General features: G+C 40.3%; 1 protein-coding gene across 1 annotated transcript in view; it reads right to left on the minus strand.

Moving 5' to 3' along the window:
• Positions 1 to 13,943, minus strand: part of agps (alkylglycerone phosphate synthase) — a 30,128-nt gene extending 16,185 nt beyond the window's left edge. The window contains exons 1-10 of the mRNA XM_008306201.1: positions 13,755 to 13,943; positions 10,294 to 10,383; positions 9,016 to 9,106; positions 8,796 to 8,916; positions 8,576 to 8,650; positions 7,460 to 7,531; positions 6,295 to 6,374; positions 4,199 to 4,279; positions 2,923 to 3,048; positions 2,555 to 2,663 (exon numbers count right to left, since the gene is read on the minus strand). Coding sequence (XP_008304423.1) covers positions 2,555 to 2,663; positions 2,923 to 3,048; positions 4,199 to 4,279; positions 6,295 to 6,374; positions 7,460 to 7,531; positions 8,576 to 8,650; positions 8,796 to 8,916; positions 9,016 to 9,106; positions 10,294 to 10,383; positions 13,755 to 13,942 — 1,033 coding nt within the window. The 5' untranslated portion in view covers position 13,943. The remainder of the gene's footprint in view (positions 1 to 2,554; positions 2,664 to 2,922; positions 3,049 to 4,198; positions 4,280 to 6,294; positions 6,375 to 7,459; positions 7,532 to 8,575; positions 8,651 to 8,795; positions 8,917 to 9,015; positions 9,107 to 10,293; positions 10,384 to 13,754) is intronic.
• Positions 13,944 to 19,760: the final 5,817 nt, after the last annotated feature.

The following is a 19,760-nucleotide window of genomic DNA, read 5'->3' on the forward strand; positions in this document are numbered from 1 at the left end:
ATGAACTTTTCAGTTTTTCTTCTTCTTATCAGAAAAAATCTACGATGAAAATAGCTGTTAGTTACAGAGCTAATGTGTGAATTCTACCGCTCTGCACCAAACCGATTTCTTTCCAGCAGCCTGAACGTTATGTATCATTATAGACCTTGTTCGTTTATAGATGTATAGATGCATGAACATAGTCCATTAGGAGGCTTTGTCAGCCTGTTATGGTTGTTAATGAGCCCTCTAATGTGACACTACATGCCACATGCTGCTCCCTAGCGGCCCAGTGGGAAACATGTGACTCCGCTGGGCCTCTCCCAGGAAAGACTCCTCCTTCCAGACAGATGCAGGAGGAGCCACTGAGATGGGAGAGAGAGAGGGAGAGAGAGGGAGAGAGAGGAAGGGAGGAGCTATGGAGTAGAGGAGGGTGAGCGAGTGAGGACTAAAGGGAGATAATAAGAGCGGTAGCGTCAGAAAAACACTCTCGGGACAGATGCAATGCAAGCTGGAGTGCAGCTTAAGCCATTTCTACTGTGATGAACAAATCAGATTTTGTAAGTTCATGCATACAGAGAATCCGTGATGAAACGCCTCTCTGCTTTTAGCAACACACATTTCTGGAGGAAAAAAAAAAAAGCCGTATGGAGACACTGACCACAGTAAAGCCGCCACAGAATCAATCATTGGCTTCATATTAAATTCTCCATGGTTGAGGGGGTTTTAGAAGAGGAGAGGATTATCATTGATCATTCCAATCATTCTTTACACTGGTCGTAGCGAGGGGGAAGAACTGCTTTGCATTCAGGCTCCTTCAAGGTCAGATAGATAGACAGACCCCATGTTGTGCACAGAATGAGAAGCTTGAGGTTTCACAGTAATTTCTAATAAAATGGATGCGTTCCACTTAGCATGCAGAACATAGCTGAGGGTTTTAGTGTGGCGCTTTGCTGTTGTTGTTGTGGCCTACTGTCAGACCGCAGGGTGGGGTTCTCGGGGTGAGGAGGTAGATAATTTTAATGAGACTGTGTGGTTGTGTGACCTCTTAGCGCTCGTGTTGGGCCTCCCTGAAGAACATGTTCTCTCAGAGAGGTGTGGTCCCGTCGTATCTGTGCTTCGTGCACCGACCCCAGCGGCGAGCGCATCTTTAGCTTATCAGTCTTAACGTATAAACTGACTCCCTCTCAAAGCTCAGTTTGGAGAGATGTGGTGCATGTTGGATATCCACAGTTTTACTCCAACATCAGGCAAATCCAAATGAACTCTCTCTCTAGTGCTGTGAAAATTGCTCATATTTTTAAATGCATTTTCAATATTCTCACCTAAAGAGCAGATCTGGTAAAACAATAAGGAATCATACAAGCACGTTTTTAAAAATAAAGCAAGCAAGCAAAATGTACTGGTTGTATTAATTTTGTAGGAATTTACAAGCCGACTGATGCCAATTTTTCAATTTCAGTAATTAAATGTATTTTACAAATAAAATGTTTATAATCTACTCTGCAACAAACTTGTTATTTCTTTTTTGACATTTCTGAGGTTCATTCTCCTTTAAGTTTAACACATTTTGGACAATGCTTGAGGTATTTTACATACTTTTAAATGTGTGAATTTATGTCAAATCTGCTTTGATTTTAAAAAGACCAATTGCATAACCTATCCCTCTCACTATAAAGTACACACCAAGGATACACAGTATAGTGGTGGCTGAAATATAATTAGCAAATATGCAAGACAATTGAATTATCCCAATTGTTGTGAATGTGGTGAAGGCTCCCCATATTGTATTGCTATAGACCACAATGCATACTAATCAGGTGCACTTTGACAGATTAGAAACTGAAGACAGAAGACCATAAATTTACCAAGAGGAGAAGTACACGATGAATGCACTGTGTACACATGAACTTGATGTGACTCCAGAAAGCGTTTTGTCTTCATACGGGCTAAAAATAAATGCTGATAACTTAATGGTAAATGTCCCAAATGCAGCAAGTTTACACAGTATATGGTGTGACTGTTGGCTTGCATAGTCAAAAGGCAACTTTGCAAGGCTTGTATTTATACAAATATATAAATATATTATTAGTAATATACAAATTAAAGGCGTGTTCCAGAAATGAAACCACTTCTAATGAGTACAAATAGAGACTTCTGCAGCAATCCCAGCCCAGTCAGGGAGCAGATTGCTGAGCTTTGTAGGGTGAATATAAAGTTTGTATTCACAGCTGTTTAACATAGCGATGCCAAGAGTGTCTGAACCTCCTCATTATGTAGGGGGGAACCTGGCATATGGCAGTATTCTCTGTGGGCATTCACAAGGACAGGGCACTGCAGATGGGGTGCAGAGGACACTTGCTGGTTCCTAACTAACACCCCTCCAGATCACTTTCCCACCGCTGCTGGTTAATGTGTAAGAGGCGCACAGCATGAGAACCGACCTGATGTTGCTGTTTTATCACCAGAATTTTACACACATGCACACAAGCCCGTATTAACGCACACGTTTACACAACTGCACATATACCCACATGCCCCGGTGGACTGAAATCGCATGAGTAAGTTAGCAAACCTTCTGAGCCCATGATGAAGTGGTGAACGTCAGGCCCCGTGGACATGCGTGGTCCCTGACAGCTCTTCTCAATCACACCTCGTGGGGTGACCATCTTTATGTGGACAACCTATTAAGTCAAAACACAACAAAACAACACACAGCAGTTAACAGACTTACAAATGTTGACAAATAAAATAATCTAGATATTGCCATGCTTGACACACACATATGTCATAACTGACACTGTGATCGCTGCATTTTAGAGGTGAGGGAAAAGTAAAGTCCACAAAGCTTTTGCTAATAATTTCCTTTCTAATCCCTGTGCACTCACCCTGCGGATGGAACAAACACAAGCAGGAAGGTAAAAGGGAGGGCAGGCGACTCACCAGGTCCTCAATGTTGCCATAGATGTTCTTCTTCATGCCTGATGCTCTGGTTGCTACCCAGCCCCCCAGGGAGCTGAACTCCATGGAGTCAGGCTCATGCCCTGTACAGTAGCCGCTCTCATTAAGCTGCGATAAAAAAGAAAGAAAGCATGTGTTTGTTGTTGTACTTAAAAGCGAGCCAGAAATGTCTGAAAAACAGTGATGTTGTAAACCCACAAGAATGTTTTAATAACAAGCAAAAAGAATGAGCAAGCAAAGGGAAAAAATAATTGCAGCTCTGCTGCTGCATTTCACTGCTCTAGTTATAAGGGAATGTAAAAACTCAGGTTTTATGGCATCTTTTCTTTTGTGGCTGAAAATAAACTAAGTGAAAAAAGTACAAAAAGACTAAGGAAAGAGATTAGTGCATTATGTGACAGTGCCAAATCTCAGTCCGATTGCAGCACTGATGTCATGTGTAAAATGATGGCTGTAAACGTGAGTGGAGTTAACATGCTAACGCCTCTTTATGGTAAAACAGAAACTTTTACACATGTATGTAAATCTGTGTGTTATACAGGCTCAACCTCAGACTTTTTATGATGCAAGATAGCTGCGCATTCAGCTTGTACAGCCCCACCCAATGCACAAAGTACTGTAAATGACCATCTTATTTGCCATGTGAGCACAACAACGTTACAATGTACTTCTGGGGTTATTAGTGATGCACCATCCCTAGAGCTTTGGGGAGAATGTGTAGGTCATCAGGAAACCACAAATTCTCCTCAAGGCAGCCGTACCCCTGAAAGATTACATCTTTAGGCCCAACATTTAATAGTAATAATAATAAAGACCTTAAAGTATAACAACAATGCCCCCCAGAAGCACAAGGGTAAAGTCAGGCCTTGCTTTATCACAGAACTCCTCTGGAAGGCAGTTTGTAATGCACACCCATCTGCTCTATCAAAACGGCCCAGTCTAAATGCAGAGGTGTCTGCTTTACATGCAGCTCACGCATTCTTCTACATCAAACGCCCGCTCCTTCTCCATTTTTCTGAATTAGCTTGATGGTGCCATCTGCTCATGACCACCGTCTCACTCTCTAATCTCTCCCCTTCAGCACTCTGCTCCCGTCTCAAACTCCTTGGTAAACCCTGTAAGATCTACCGAGCACCAAGGTGACTGAGCGTGGACAACCTGCACGCGAATGGTGGCGCAGCTCGGGTGCTGGCACAACGTTTTTACATTAATGGAAGCTCTTTTGGCGAATAAACACGGATAGATGAGCAGCACTTACCGTTCTCTCCAGATCCTGACCGACGATGCCAGCTTCCACATGGGCGGTGAAATTTTTCTCGTCAATCCACAGAATGCGGTTCTGTGACAAACAAACAGCACGACAGAGGAAGTCAGAAACATTTCGGATGAATTCTTGATGTCATACAATAGAGAAAAATATAATGCTGCTTGTTTCATTTAAATAAAACAGCTGTTTTGATGTCGGTTACAAGATCTTAATAAAAACGTTGTACATCACCACGTCTGTCACCTGAAGTCTAAACCTGCCTACATCTCTAATGCAGACCTAAAACATCTCCGACATAAACACTGCACTCAACAGCAGTCCACGGAGACAGTCTCTTGACAGTTTGCTTTCAACACCGTAAGCCTTTCACCAGCATGTCTGAGGACAAACATACGCACAGGGGCAACGGGACGGAGACAGCAGTCAGCTACCTTGAGGTTAACATCAAATTCCAAATATATGCCTCTTATTTAGGCCACTGGGCACGTGGGCTACCCCTACCTGCAGGAGGTCAACTCATACCTGCCATCAATTATTCTGCAGAGGTAGTAAACTTTATGTCCCCACCACGCTGCTCCTTTCATGTGCTTCCATTGGAGTCACCCGACCTCTGACCCCTGACACACAACACTGGTCGCTGATGTCTATGGCACCAAACTCAATGACTGGTAGGCTCGCAGCATCCAGACAGCTTGTATATCACTTCTATGTGGGCCAAGATCAAAGGGTTGTACTGTACTGCTGACAATTTCCTCCATTTTATATTATATCCGATGAAACATTATCGGGCTTATGGTGGCTTAGGTGAGATTCTGCTGAAACGAATGGCTGGTGCAGGATTTTGGTCGCTTCCCACAACAAGTTCAACAAGTTTATTTGTATTACTGATGTGAAAACAAGGGAAAGATGTCTTCAAGTAGCTTCTTTTTTTTGTCTAATCAAAGGTCTGGTGTAAAATCCAAACGTATTCCATTCATATTGATATAAAACAGAAGCAAATACTAAGAGTTGGATTGTACAATGGATGAATAATTTTAAAAAATGTAAATAATAATAATACATTTCTGTTGGTTGACTTATTATTTTATCCATTTTATCAATATTCTAAATATGTAGTAAATTACCATTGCAAAAATGGCAAAGCAGCATACAATAATATATATTAAAAAACACATTGGCATTAAACTCATTCATTTCTAGTGAGGTCTATATAAAAACTATGGTCTCATATTGCAATAACATGGAGTTAAAATTGGCAACAGCAGCTTAAAGCGCTGAAAGACACCGCTTCTAGTCATATTTTATCGTGGACTCCTTTAATACTTTCACTATTAATTCATGTGCCTAAATTGGAGAGCGCTTTGCGTCATTCTCTGTGGGTGTTAAAAATGTGTTATTTGCATAAAAGTGACTTGACTATAAAAAGAAAAGTTTTCCATTTTTAGAAAGAAGAAACATTAGAATATAAAAATTCACAGAAAGCTGCACAGAAATGATTTAGTTCCAACTCGCATAAATCTAAGCTAAATAATAAATATCAGGTTTAAAAAAAAAAACACAGAAAAGTCTGATCTGATTAAACGTGAATACCGTCTTACTTCATGGCCTGGTGTCTCTAAATAGGAATTCTGATAGGACATGACTCTCCCTCTTCAAGCTATTATTCTGACCTCAACGACCAGATAAACAGTTAAACCAGAAAATGTTTTTGCACAACAATGCAGAAGCCCTGCAATTACTAGCTTTGAGAGACATTATGCTGCATTTGAGGTTAAGTGTCAGTGTATTGAATTTGCTCCACTCTCACGTTTGACACTGGTGCTTGTGTAGCACTGCATTTCATTATTTGAAGACCGTATTTCACACTGTGTCGATCCCCATTTACAAACAAATTTAGAAACACTCTTAATGTAAAATGAATGCAACGTATTCTCAGGTACAGTTTCAGAAAGCTGCCATTTAGGACTTCATAATGACAGTATTTATTAAAGCGTATCAGAACGCATTTGCTTTGGTTTCAGTTATTCTGGTCGTTAGCGCAGATCAGCTCTTTTAACATGCGTAGACAGACACAGGTGTTTACGTACCATCTGTGAGGTATCCAGAGAGATGATGGAGCGAGCTTCCTCTGGGGGGCACTCTAGGGCGCTGGAGACACTGGTCCCTCCTGAAAGAGAAGCACACTGTTAGAAAGGACCCGTTTTCACAGCAGACATTTTCACAAGAGCGTAAGCACTGGTGGAAATAAGAATGGTTCAGTTCCATTTAAGCGTCCCAGAAAGCCACAGCGGTGAACCAGCATGAACAAAAGCAGAACATTTTAAAGTGGAACGCAGTCATCATTAATACATCTTTGCTTTGATGAGTTAAAATATCATGAAAACGGCTGGGAAGCTTTCAAATCGAGCATCTAACTACACTGGACAGTGTTTATGTTATAACATATTTCGGTTCCAGAATAAACACTATTTGCAATCACAGTAATTTAATTTTTAGGAGCTAATGCTTTCTGAGTAGTGACTGAGATGTGCCTGTAAAATGTAGTATTCTAAACTGTCAAATTTATAAAAACAAAAGAAGATGTGATTGAACTCAAAATCCTCTTCAAAGCATCATAAAACACTAGTGTATTTCACTAGTTTAGCTTCCTGTGTTAAATGAGTATGTCCATATTTATCAAACTAAGGTATATATACATATATTATGAGGCCTGACATGAATCATATTTTTTATTATTTCACAAAGAAATAATTTCAATTGTTTAAAATGAATGTGTGGATAATGTAAGCAGCTCATCAACAGGGTGCAGTTTATTATATTCTACTGATATGACTGGATGCTTCAAAATTTCATTGCATAAATGACTGAATTTTATTGATTTTATGATTTTTACAAACCAATTCACCACCTGCTGTGACACTACACAAGATTCATTTGTGACATTTTAGCGTCATGATATATTTGATAGTAGTGAGCGACAGGAGACATTAGTCGAGACAGAGAAAAGGGAAAAATATGATCTGAAACCACATCATGTGCTTAGCTGAGGGCGTACTGTAGTATCTTTTTTTATGTTTCAGTACAAAATACACACAGCAGGGCATAAAATCCCACAAAGTGCCCGCTGTACTTTCCACATCATGAGGTTTCACTGATCCACACAAAGTGAATACACATCTAATGCCATGTATTAAAAGTACGTGAAAGCAAATAGGATGAAAGCTGATTAAAGCATTTGATTTGATGACTCACCTCCATATGGTATCAAACAAACGTTGTGTTTGCACGCCAGCTCCACAATTTTCACTACATCACTGTGACAGTCTGCGAAGACAAATATCATTTTAAAAAATTGGAGGCCATCACAAAGGAAATGTTTTCATTTACCATCTGCTGTCGTAAGAATTCTTACAAGAACAAAAGTAGACACACTGCAAAGGAAATGAAAGATGGAACATGGCACTACATGCACACAGTTGACAATGTATACATTTATATTGCCTCAGCCATTAGAGCACGGGGACCAGCAGAGAGGCAGGGTATCTTTTGATTTGCCTGATGGTTGTGATTTGCCCGGGGCTTTCCTCAGGCGGAGTCAGACTGCATGAAGCAACGCTCTCCTGGGTGGGATGTGCTGGATCAATACAGACGTATTTCAACCAATCACGGAGCCCACATCCATTCACGCTGTAGTGGTAAGTGAGTGGGAAGAGCGGCAATACCCACCTACGTGGATGTGCATGACTGGCCTCGAGTGCTTTAAGAGGCAGTGAGAAATGCTTACATTCTGGTGCATTTTGCCATCCAATTAAACACACAGCTTTGGCCTGCGGATTATAGCTCGACAAACTAAACATCCACTTAAAATCCACAGCTTGACTTTGAGGGACAACAGAGGAATGCAAATTACAGATCAAAATATCTATTGGATCCATAGTGAATGAGGGGGCATTTGCAGGGTTGGAAAAGTTAAAATTTGGTGCCAGCGTGGATGAGAAGACGCCAACAGTTGCTTGGGTGATTTGCTGCCCATTTGGGAGGCTGCTAATCAAGTTTCAACCATCAGTCAAAACTCATTTGCATGATAAAATAGTGCCAGTCATAACAAGAGAAAACCAATCTCAGAATCATAATTCATGGGTGTACTGTGCAGGGCCAGACTGTGGAGTATTGGGTGTCAACCATCCTCCCCCTGACGCTTCTTATTAAGCTTCCACTCATACATATTAATATCCCTGCCTCTGCAGAGATTAACCCTTTAAATCACCTAAGCCAGTAGGGGGATCAGTGATGCTACGTGGGAGGAGACAAACAGACCAATGGGGAAAAAAAAAAAAATCACAGTAATAGCACAGCTTCTGAACTCACTTGGCCATACCACCATATCTGGAATACGACCAAATTTCCCCTCTCTCAGAGCGAAGATCTCGTGTAGGCAGTGGCCTGGAAGAAAACACAGTACGAGACAACACGAGCGTATAAAGCTTTGAATTAATCACAAAATAAATGCATTTCCACCAGATTAAACAGAGAATTACGCATGCTACAATTTACACAATTCCAATTTATGTGTGATTCTTTGCCTTACCGTGAGCACGAAACACCCGGTCTTCTGCGTCATGAGAGGAGGGAATACCTGTAGATTTCAGTTCCTCTACAAAGGCCTCATTTAGAGTGGGAGGCTGCACGGCGCTGCTATTCAGAATGGGCTGAAACAAAACAAACCATTGTGGTTTCAGTAGCAGTGACTAAGTGCTGCACATTCCCATTCACTGAAGACACAACAAACAAACACGGATTGCACTCACAGGCGCGAGAGTTTTATGCAGCACACTGGCGCCAAACGTGACTTCGAACCAGTCTTTGAGACCCGGGATGATCAAACCACTCAGTCTATACCTGGATCGTGTAAAAGAGGACAGATCGTGAGAATTACAAATAAAAAAAGAGTCAATAAAGTCTCATGTATTTGTGATTTTCAGCACTAGAAGCAGCAATCTGGAACTGAAACATCTAAATGCCCGACTGGGCCAATTCATTTGGAAAAGCAGAGTATGAGGTTTGAGTCCAATGAGGTTATTAGACAAGCAGAGCAGCAGTGACAGTGCTGCCTGTGCGATTGCTTTCACCATTTTTTTGCATAATTGAGCTGCTGGCACGGACCGGGCCAGCCCATCAGGGGACTGTGGCGTGGCTTTGTCCAGGACACCATGAAACACACTCTATAATGAAAAACCTTCTGTCACAGCGAGCGCTCAGTCTAGCCTTGGTTGCTGTACAGGTAACTTTTCAGTTAGGAGGGCACAAAGCAGTTCGTGGCAAGTGCTTGAGCGAGAGGAAACAATTTGCTATGCGACGTCCTGCTCGGCTCAACTCATTACTCAAAATACACCCTCATGCACGCTGTGCCAGGTCTCTGTTTTGACTGTCTGACAGGCAAGGCAGTCTCTCCCAAAGCCGATGATTACAAAAACAAGAGCCACATATACCGCTGCTCTTACTGTGGGAGGCACAGACAGAGGTGTGAAAAGAGCTATTCTTTCTGTTCTAAACTGAAGCCACATTCAGTAAGATTGAGGACGACAGCTATATTTCTGGACACCTGCAGCTATTCAGAGTAAATATTTTAACATCTCCAACATTCTGCGAATTAAACCCAGAATTCTCCTGAGACACATAAATATTAACCAACATTACATGATTTTTTTTTTCTTTTTTTAACAAACTGGAAAGTCATTTCTGTTAATGAGCAACAGAGTTTGGGAGAGCAGAAAATCACAACCAGTGACCTTCTCGGATGACAATGAAGCGTTTAAATGCCAACCACCAGGTGGCAGTAGCACCACATTGTTGTGAGCGTAGGAAGGCGACAGCGACTGATTTCCAAAGCTGGGTTCAAAGTAGGTGCTGCGAAAAAGATTAATGCATAACTCCAGCCTCAAGGCACACAAACAGAATGAATGCTGAAGCTTAGCACAGTGACTAAAACAAGATTAGAGGCAGTGAATGAGCCCTAGCGCTAATTGTTTTCTCTAAATCATCAGCAGAAAAGAATATAACAATAGATGTGTGATACTCCACTTTACCTTCTGCCAGTAAATTCTGCTTGGCCATTCTTGTTGAAGAAGAATTTTGAGTCGTTGTATCCCCAGCCGTTCCATTTCATGATCTCCTGCCTGTGGAAGAAAAAAAACAAATACGGGCACAGGTTAGGATAGCAAGTCATATGCCTTAATCTGTTTAGACATGATCTGAACCACCATCACCAGAGGAAGTTACAAAGACACGTGTGAGGATTATTCCTGGGTGTGGTGGCCTGGTATGGTCTTAATTTGCTACCACAGCTCCTTTGGGCTTATACTGGCTTGGCATAGGCAATTTCCCCAACATGAAAAAAAAAAAAAAAAAAAAGAAAGAAAGGTCCCTCTTTATAATCTGAGACTTTGTGCTGATATTTGAACACCCAGACTTTGAGGATAGCACTAACAGTCAAAGCAAAACTCTCATATTTTTTAGTCAATCATTAACAGTCTCTGTTTATTTTGTGCGTCTCTAAGAGGTAAAAAATGTAAAGTATGAGAGGCTGCAGACAGACACACCTACAATATTCCCTTGGTGTCTATCACAACAAAATGCTTCGCACACAGGCTTGCAAATGCACATCTCTTATGAAAATGCAGAAGTGACATATTCAAAACACACATTCATAAACAGATGAAGGCAGCAGAAACTCTCTGTTAGCTGATAGCAAATTCCATTTAATACGTCCAACTATTTTACATTGATGGTAGCTATCTGGCATTCAACACTGCTCAGGTTTGATGATAAGGTCCCAATGTTTGCACCGAACAAAGAATCTTCATTTAGACAACCACTCAAATGGCACCCAAACACAAACCACACATTCTGATGTTTGATGTACAAACACGAACCACACTGGGAAGAAGGCAACACATACTAGAAATGGTTGTGTTTGCTAGAAGATGTGGAATTTGTCATGCAAATTCTGCTGCTCTGTCACTGTTAAGGGATATTTCAATATAATCATCAGCTTCGCAAGCAAACATGACGCTTTATTGTCTGTACCTGTGCAGACTGGTGTGCTGCACTCTTTGCAGCTATACAACCACTCAGAGATCAACTATAACTCATGAGTCACTTGGGCTGGCATGCTAGCACGGTAAAGTAAAAGCCATTATTAAGATTAACACCAGCCAAAATGGAGTTTCCTATAAATTACGAGTGGCTGCAGAAATAAGAGTGACACGCCGAGTCACTTTAATGAAGCCTCACCGCCACAGATAGGCTGTAATAGCTGCTGAACATACCGAGTAAAGCTGTATGAATGAACGGGGCAAGCGCTCGGCAAGGTCAGCGTGGACGCAGATTACCAACCTTCCTGCTAAAGTTACCAACAAACAACTCCAGGCCGTTAGCAAGCTTCTGTTTAAAGGCAAAAATGTCGGTCTTAATGAACTTCTTTTGATAAGCTGAGCTCTTCCCTGCCTGTGACTCCACACATCTGTTGCTTGTCTGTCCATCCTGGAATTGAGATCCATCTTCTGGTGCTCTTCCTGACGTTTTTCCCCCTTTCTTTCCCCCTCTTTAAAGGTTTTCTTTTGGAGAGTTTTGTCCTCAGTGAAATCTGTTCCAAGGATAGAGGAAGCCATATGTTTTACAGATAGTGAGGAAAATCTGGGACTTATCACTTTGGGGCACATAAATAGAATTGCCTTGATGTGGTTTAATTGGATGTTTAAAGAAAGGAATGTGAACAAACTGAACATTACAATCTTCAAAAAAATAAAATCTCCTTGAATCATGAAGGATCTTTAATTGCTCGACTAATATGCCATCCTCTGGAGATATATATATATATATGTGCTACAATTTCGAGACACTATGCATTTCAACTTATTGACTATGTTTTTATACAATTATGCTGCTTCTTTGAACAGAAACAAAGGGCACAAGTTGTGTCAATCAGATTAAGAAGTCAGATGAGCTCAGGTCTTAGTATGTTGCAACAAATTTCAAAAGCACCTCAAACCACATCCTCAAAAAGAAACTAGCACCTTTAGAATATCGTTTGAACACTAAATGATTGGCACAGGAATAGTTTATTGTCGGTTTGTTGTACTACACCACAGAACTTTAGGTTGGAAGGCTGCTTTAAATCAACATGAAAATATAACCCTTTAACACTTCAGTAGTGGCTGAGAGATGACAAACACACAACATGCAAATCAGGATGTTTGCTTGAAAGCATCTCACTCGCCACGCAAGAAAGATGCCTCGAAAAATTTGGCAAGAGCTGTGCCAAGGAAGTCCTGGAAGTCTTTGGAAGGTACCCAATGCACACAACGAAACAAAAGGATGACACCAACCGCTCGTCTCACACCTAATACATACTTGAAATTCTCTACATTGTCAAAATGTTCCTGTAGCATTACAGAAACACTGTTTGTTGCTCTGTGTTTACTCCACACTGCAGCCTCATTGAGTTAGTAGACTAAATTCTGCAGAAAGTAATAGACAGACCTGCTGTTTACCCATCCACAGTTCTGCACTATCAAGCAAGATTTGGTGCTACAGACAAGACTGCAAGACATAATATTTTCGCCACATTATCACACATCATGTCATGTTGTCCAGGACAGGACGTGATGCACTTCACAAGGCCAAATGAACAAAACTTTGGAGTTGAGATTGTGGGAGTTGGTGCTGTTATCTCACACTGACACTAGATGTCAGCACAGCGTGGTGGCACTTCCTCAAGACGAACCGAGCTGCCAATAGGTTGAAAGTCAGGCCACCACTCGTCCTGACCAATCAGATCAGCAGAGGAGACAGAAGTTTCTCTGTCTGCCGCTACTGCTCTAACAGTCAGTTCTCCTAAAGTATGTTTCTTATAAAACCCCAGACCTCAGTGATTCCAACTAACCTGTTAGCACGTCTAGCCTGTTTGACTAGTACAGCCACCAGTCGAAACAAATCACACAGAACATGCAGAGTTACTGAATGACAAAGAGGTTGAATTACATACAAAAGCCACAGATAACAATCAGTGTTACAATAACGACCAACTGGGTTGTAAAAGTCTCCACTTCGGTTAGTTTACTTATTAACTGGAGCTGCACAAATTCATACAAAAAACAACCATGTCAACACTTGTGTAAAGCTTTTACACTTTCACTGACACTGAAAAATTGCCCCGTGACAAATGAGACGATGTATTTTTGGCTGCAGCTGACTAACTTTAAGAAAGTCGACCACACACCAACTCCTGAAGCCAACCGCACCCACTCCGTAGCAGATAACTGGCTAGTCTGTCGCCAACAAACGTTAGCTAGCAAGCTAACTAAAACCTACTTCAGCTACGTCTGCCAACCTTATTTACGTTTGGGGGAGAGAATAAAGCCAGTCTGTCATTGCATGTCGCCCAACTGGCTCCTTCTCAGCCGGTAACCCACTGATGTTTGACTTAATAACTAGCTAAAGCCACAGAGGATGGACCCTCGTCCATCGCTCCATCACAGCCTTGTACCTCCTCCTCGGCACAGTCTTCCCACCGCCGGAGACGCCTGACTTGCTCCCCTGGGCTTTACACTCCGCGGCGAGGATGGCTGAGTTATCGTCCGCCGGTCTCTGTAGATGTCCGGCAATTCTGCTCAGTCTTTGCTGTGCAATTCGCTGCCTGTCGGAGCTGCCGCCGCCGCTGCTGTTGGACGCCATGCTGCTTCCGTGTTTGTGACGGGAGGGAGCGGATCCATGAGCGGCTGTCAGAGGTCAGCGCAGGGAAAGTGTGCTGCGTTCACAGCCCGCAGGAAAAATCACGATCCGTCCACAGGAATTACACAGAGGGGGCAAACCCGGTGATTAGGAAAAAAGGGGACATTTCTGTTGCCAGGTTTGGAGAGAAATAGCACCGAGAACACTACAACATAATTATAAGATAGTGGTATAAACCGTGGTAAGATACCCCTCTACTATAATTCCCCTCCCGACCACTAAATATCGTCAATTTTCGATTTTTAGGTCTTTCCTTGGATGACAGCGACGTTGCTGATCTTTAAATAGCATTGAAATCACTTTACTGGTCTGAGGAAATCAAAAGAAGCTGCTGTGAGGTATATTGATGTAATATTTTGACAGAACAAAATAAGCCCCTGTGTTATTTTATATGAATAAACATGCACTTGCTTTTTCCGAGAGTCCTGTGGAGGCCTATTCATTACTTTGAACATAAAATAACTTTTTTCTTGTAACGTGGCAGTGTTAAAGTAAGACTTTTGACATGGACATGAGTGATTTCCAGTCTTGTTGCCTTGCTAATGTTAGATTTGTGATAAATTGTAAATTGCAAATAAAATAATAACACAATAGCTAGTAAGAGTGTCTCAAAGGCTAACTGACTGACTTTATGTTAAGCTTATAGCATTATGCTAAACTAGCTAGCTAGTTTAAATTCCTTGCTGCTGTAGACTAAACATCTCCGGTCACTGGCATTATTTTATGTCAGGAATTTTAATATCAATGATAATAAAGTTATAGTAAAGATTCCTCAATTTTAAATTAATCAGACGTTTTATTTAAATTAGCATATATTAGTTATGTAGCCCTTAAGTTGCAGTTAAAGTAAGAGCCCCAATATTAAATTAAATAATGAACATGCATAAATATGCATAAGAAACAAGTTTGTATTGATCAAAGTGACATGTCAGGGTAAGATTCCCCCAAGAGGGCATTGTCTCTGGGTTTTAGTTGAGGATGTCTCTTTTCAAGGTATTACATTTAGTTTTATAATAATAAAATGAATAGTAGTCCTTTATAATTTACCCTCTAAATTTTAATTGCCTTCCAAATTTTCATGTGTTTCAAATGTAAGTATTTCAAGAGAAAATAGACAATGTTCTTAATGGAGGTGTCTGACCTTGCTATCATAAATATTTTAAACAGTTAATAGATAGATAGATAGATAGATAGATAGATAGATAGATAGATAGATAGATAGATAGATAGATACAGCTTTATTGATCCCTTTGGTATGAACCTCAGGGAAATTGCTGATTAAAGTAATTTATTAAACATTAAACCTGATTAGACCTGACTAAACATGATAGTGAATTTTTTGGAGTGTATAGTTGGTCAAAATAAGCACCGGAAGTTTAAGGACATGACAAAATAATTGGAAGATTAGTCATTAACAATTTGTTTTTCAAAATAATCCTTAGCTGCAATCTTTGTTCTTATGATGTTGTGATCTTGTGTGCTTTCCTTTAGGTCAGGACAGATATGAGAGAAATGCTCTCCTGGCTGTAATTATAGTAGGTTTCATAATAAAATATTTATCTTGTTGTAATTCTCTTTGATCAACCTTGACACAACACAGTTGCACATAGTTACACAACTGACACTTTTCATTCATTCTGGAAAATATGACCTGACGGGAAGCACGTGAACGCACCGTTTAACGCATTTCCCAGCATGCCTTGCAATATAGGACTGGTTGCATATGCTCATTGACTGTTCAGACTGGAATTTACAATCCGTTTGGATGGTTGTTAAGAAACAACAAAAGCAATTGAACCCTGTGAGGTTACTGCGTGGAATATTCAACAGTTTAACAAGTTTCTCAAGTAGAAAAACAAAAAAAAAAAACACTTCAGCAAAATGAGCCAATGGAAATTAACAACCTCTTGATTTGGCTTAGAATAATGCAGGGAAGTGGAAACTGGACTATCAGTGGAAACATACAACTAATCAAACACTTGACCCACAAATCAGATGTAGGAATTGTCAACGCTATTTTCATTTATTGTATTATAGTAATCCTGGTAGGCTAAATCTAAATTAATTAATGCTTTTTAATTGTATTGTGTGTAAAAACCCAAATTTGTCAGACTTTATTGTTGCAGCAAATACTACATAGTCAGGATTTCTTGTGCTTAAGCCTTGTGATGTGGTTGCAAACTTGAAACGGTGACAGCACTGTTTACCTTTCTGCTTCACCTCCACTCAGTCACCTGACCAGCGTGACTAGTGTTTCCATATGGCACACAGCGCTGCCATTTAACTAATGATTTAACACCAAGTTTCAGTGCATAAATGAATGAACAAACACAAGTCAGTTATGATAAAAATGATCAACAACAAAGAAAATGACAGAGACTGCGACAAATGCTTAAAATAGAAACTTTATTTGAGAAAACAGTCATTTGTCAGCAGACACAATCGCACACAATGCCATAAAGTAAAAAACGTCCAGATGTTTGAGGATTTATTTCCCACAGGTTAAAGTTTTAACTCCCAAAACAAAGTTCTGTAATGCACTGACTGCAGGCAATCAGAGTCTAAGTGTATCACAGAACTTTATTTGGAAAGCCACAGTGCCACCTCATAGGTTTGTCCTTGTGTGGAACCTTATCCTCCTCATGGCAGGGTGCTCCTATAACCTGCAGCCAGGCACAGAAAGCAAGGGAAAACAGGACAGCCATGTTGTATTATCTCCTTTTCTCTCACTGCATTGACTTCAGTGCAAATTACAGCAGTGTCACAGAGCAAATAGCTGCTAAAGACCAGAAAACAAGATGCAGCTAAGACCTGAATGCTTTCAGGAGCGGGCCTACAGAAAAGCCTTGCTGTGTGGTGGGTCCTCCCTAGAGTCACACAGGTAAAGCAGGCCAGGTGGAGTCTTTTTACACATTGTGAGCTCTATAGAAATGATTGACTGTTTAAAATATGATTCAGGCATCTGCAATAGTTGATCCTGTAGTACACCCTCCCCCCCTAAAAATTAACCCACAGTGTATTTACTTACCGCTTTAAGCTTCACCATCTGGTTGATTGCAAAGTTAACACACTAACCAATCTCTATATTGGCAGACATGTTTGAAGCTTACAGTTTAGCTGCTATCTTTCTGAGGATTATTTCACTCCTCTACCAGGGTGTCACTACCTGTTGAGCTTTCACAACTTTCTAAATTGAACAAGCCCCCGAGAGAATGAGTTATTCACTAAACTATGTAGACCAGATATGGCAGCAATGAGGAAAGTGCAAGGAGGCCAGCTGAGCTCCAGGATTGTTAAGTTCTATCAGTTTGAAGGTAGTTAAGAAACTTGGCTCTTCATCAGCAATAAACTGACAAGCAACTCCACCAGTGCAAAAAAAAACAATGTAATCAAACAAGTTCTGTCACATTTTAACCAGTATCTTGACAATGATTTCCTTAAGACGTAATATGATAAAGACAAAAGTAAGTTGTGCAAGTCATACTGTACCTGATGTAGGTAGACGCAAGGGACCAGCTGCAATCCAACACGAGGGGCAAACAGTCTGGATCATAAAATGCAAAAGCAAGAAAGCGAGTTGAGGACATTGCAGGCCATGGCCGGGATTCACAGTGCAAACGTCTGTTTTCTCTGCGGTTGATGTCCGTCTGCGGACTTGCAGCGCTCTAATCGTTAAGGTGGCCACCGCCGCTTTTACCTTTTCTTCCCCCAGTGCTGTGCAGTTCACTATATGCAGCTGGAAGAATGTCGACGTGGAGCTGCCAAACGTGAACGCGTGCTCATGAGCGCGCACGAGAGGGGGGAAAAAATAGGCTTTTTTAGTGTAATTTCACGCAGTGGCACAGTGAGCTGCACTTCAGTGTGAGCCTCTTCACAGATAGGTGCTAGAGCCACGACTAAGTCCGTCTTATTACCCTGACATATTTCAAAAGCCACTTAATTACATCTCGATCCGACTTCTTACTTACGCCGAGGTGTCAGAATGGTTCACATTTAATTACCTGTGAGGGTTTTTTCGCTTTATATTGCTCCTGGCAACTTTCTTCAATAGTCTTGGATCGACGATAGCGACGTCATTAAACATTTACAATAAAGACACAGCAAATAAATTCTCTTCTTTGGCCACTAGTCTTGACAGAAATCTTATTTAAATAAGTAAAAGTCGAAAGAATAAGACTTAAATTCAAATTTTTAGTACATTATGAGATAATATCAACAGAATACTTGCATCAAAAGTAATCCCATGGAAAGTAATCTTATTTAGAATAAAATCCCACATTATATTACCGAATCATCAATAGATAGATACATGTTTAGGGAGTATTTTAATGTAGTTCGTCAGTTTGGAGCCACTTTTCACTGTTGGGTAAAACAGCACCTGTGATGGAAACAGTCTCCAGGCATTATACATGAACAAAATTAGTAATACTACAGCTTTATACTTTTTTTTTGTTTGTTTGTTTTTTTTACAAGTAAAATCCTGCAATCAGAACCTTACCAGAAGTATGTAAAAGTGGCATCAGCAAAATTTACTTAAAGTAACAAAAGTAAAAGTACTTGTAGTGCCAGAATGAATTCTTAATACTTTATTTCCCCAATATTACTGACTGCTGTATATACTGTTGGGTAGTTTAATCTATAATTATGTTTAGTAACATTCATTTATCAGCCTGTTGTATGTGTTGTATGTAAAAAATAAAAACTTTAGCTATAGTGACCATAAATGTCAGTTGAAGGCAGTGGAGCTTAAAGTGTATGTTCCTTTTGAAAAAGTATGAAGTAGCTACATGAGTAAAGGACAATGACCTCAGATGGATACTTCGTAGGCTACTTGAGCAAATGAACTTGGTTTCATTTTTTGATTTTTTTTTTGTGAATATCTTGTATGTTTTTATTAAAATCTGAACCTGCACTCAGACTGCTCTGTGTCATATAAATGGTGTAAAAAAAAAGAATATTTTCTTAGAAAATGTAGTAGAGTAGAGAGTACTGTCAAATGGAAACACCTCAGAATTATACTTTAGTTTAAATGTGCAGCTTTTAAGCAAATTATTAAATCCAAAAGGGAATATTTCTGCCACTGTTGTACTCGGTACTCAGAAGTAACTTCATGTATAAGAGTTTATCAATAATGTATTATAGTTTATCTCATGATGTAAGCCATATAAAAGCTCTTTATCATAAGTATATGAATTAAATGACCATTGAATGAACACAGTTGGGATTGACTCCAGTTCCCATTGTGATGCTCCAGAAGATAAAGTGTTTATAGTAAATGAATGGATTAAAAAAAACACACATATTGTACCAAATCTAGTGGTGGTGACTAAATAGAAGTACTGTTTTGAGGTTATTTACTTGAAATACTTTGGTTGATTGCTTCTATTTTGTCCTATCTTGCAACGATATCATAAAGTAAATGGGACTATGTACTTCAGACTACATTTATGTAACACCTACACCGATTTGTCAATGTGTCCTTCCACTCAAACGTTTGGATAAATGAATCACACATGATGCATTGTTCTAGATTATGGCAGGAGAAGCTAAAATTTGCTTCAGTTCAACAACACAAAGTACCCCTTACATGTCAATACATCAACAATAGTGATCCAAAATATATAATCGTATCCACTGGCAGGGCTCGCTCTGCATGCACAGTGGTTTCTGTTACTGCTGATTGCATTGTGGAGCTGATACTGGGGTGACATTAAGAGTTAGACTATGAATGCAGGACTTTTATTTGAATTCCAGTCAAGGT

Source organism: Stegastes partitus, unplaced genomic scaffold (assembly GCF_000690725.1).
Source record: "Stegastes partitus isolate 25-593 unplaced genomic scaffold, Stegastes_partitus-1.0.2 Scaffold3629, whole genome shotgun sequence".
Lineage (NCBI taxonomy): Eukaryota > Metazoa > Chordata > Actinopteri > Pomacentridae > Stegastes > Stegastes partitus.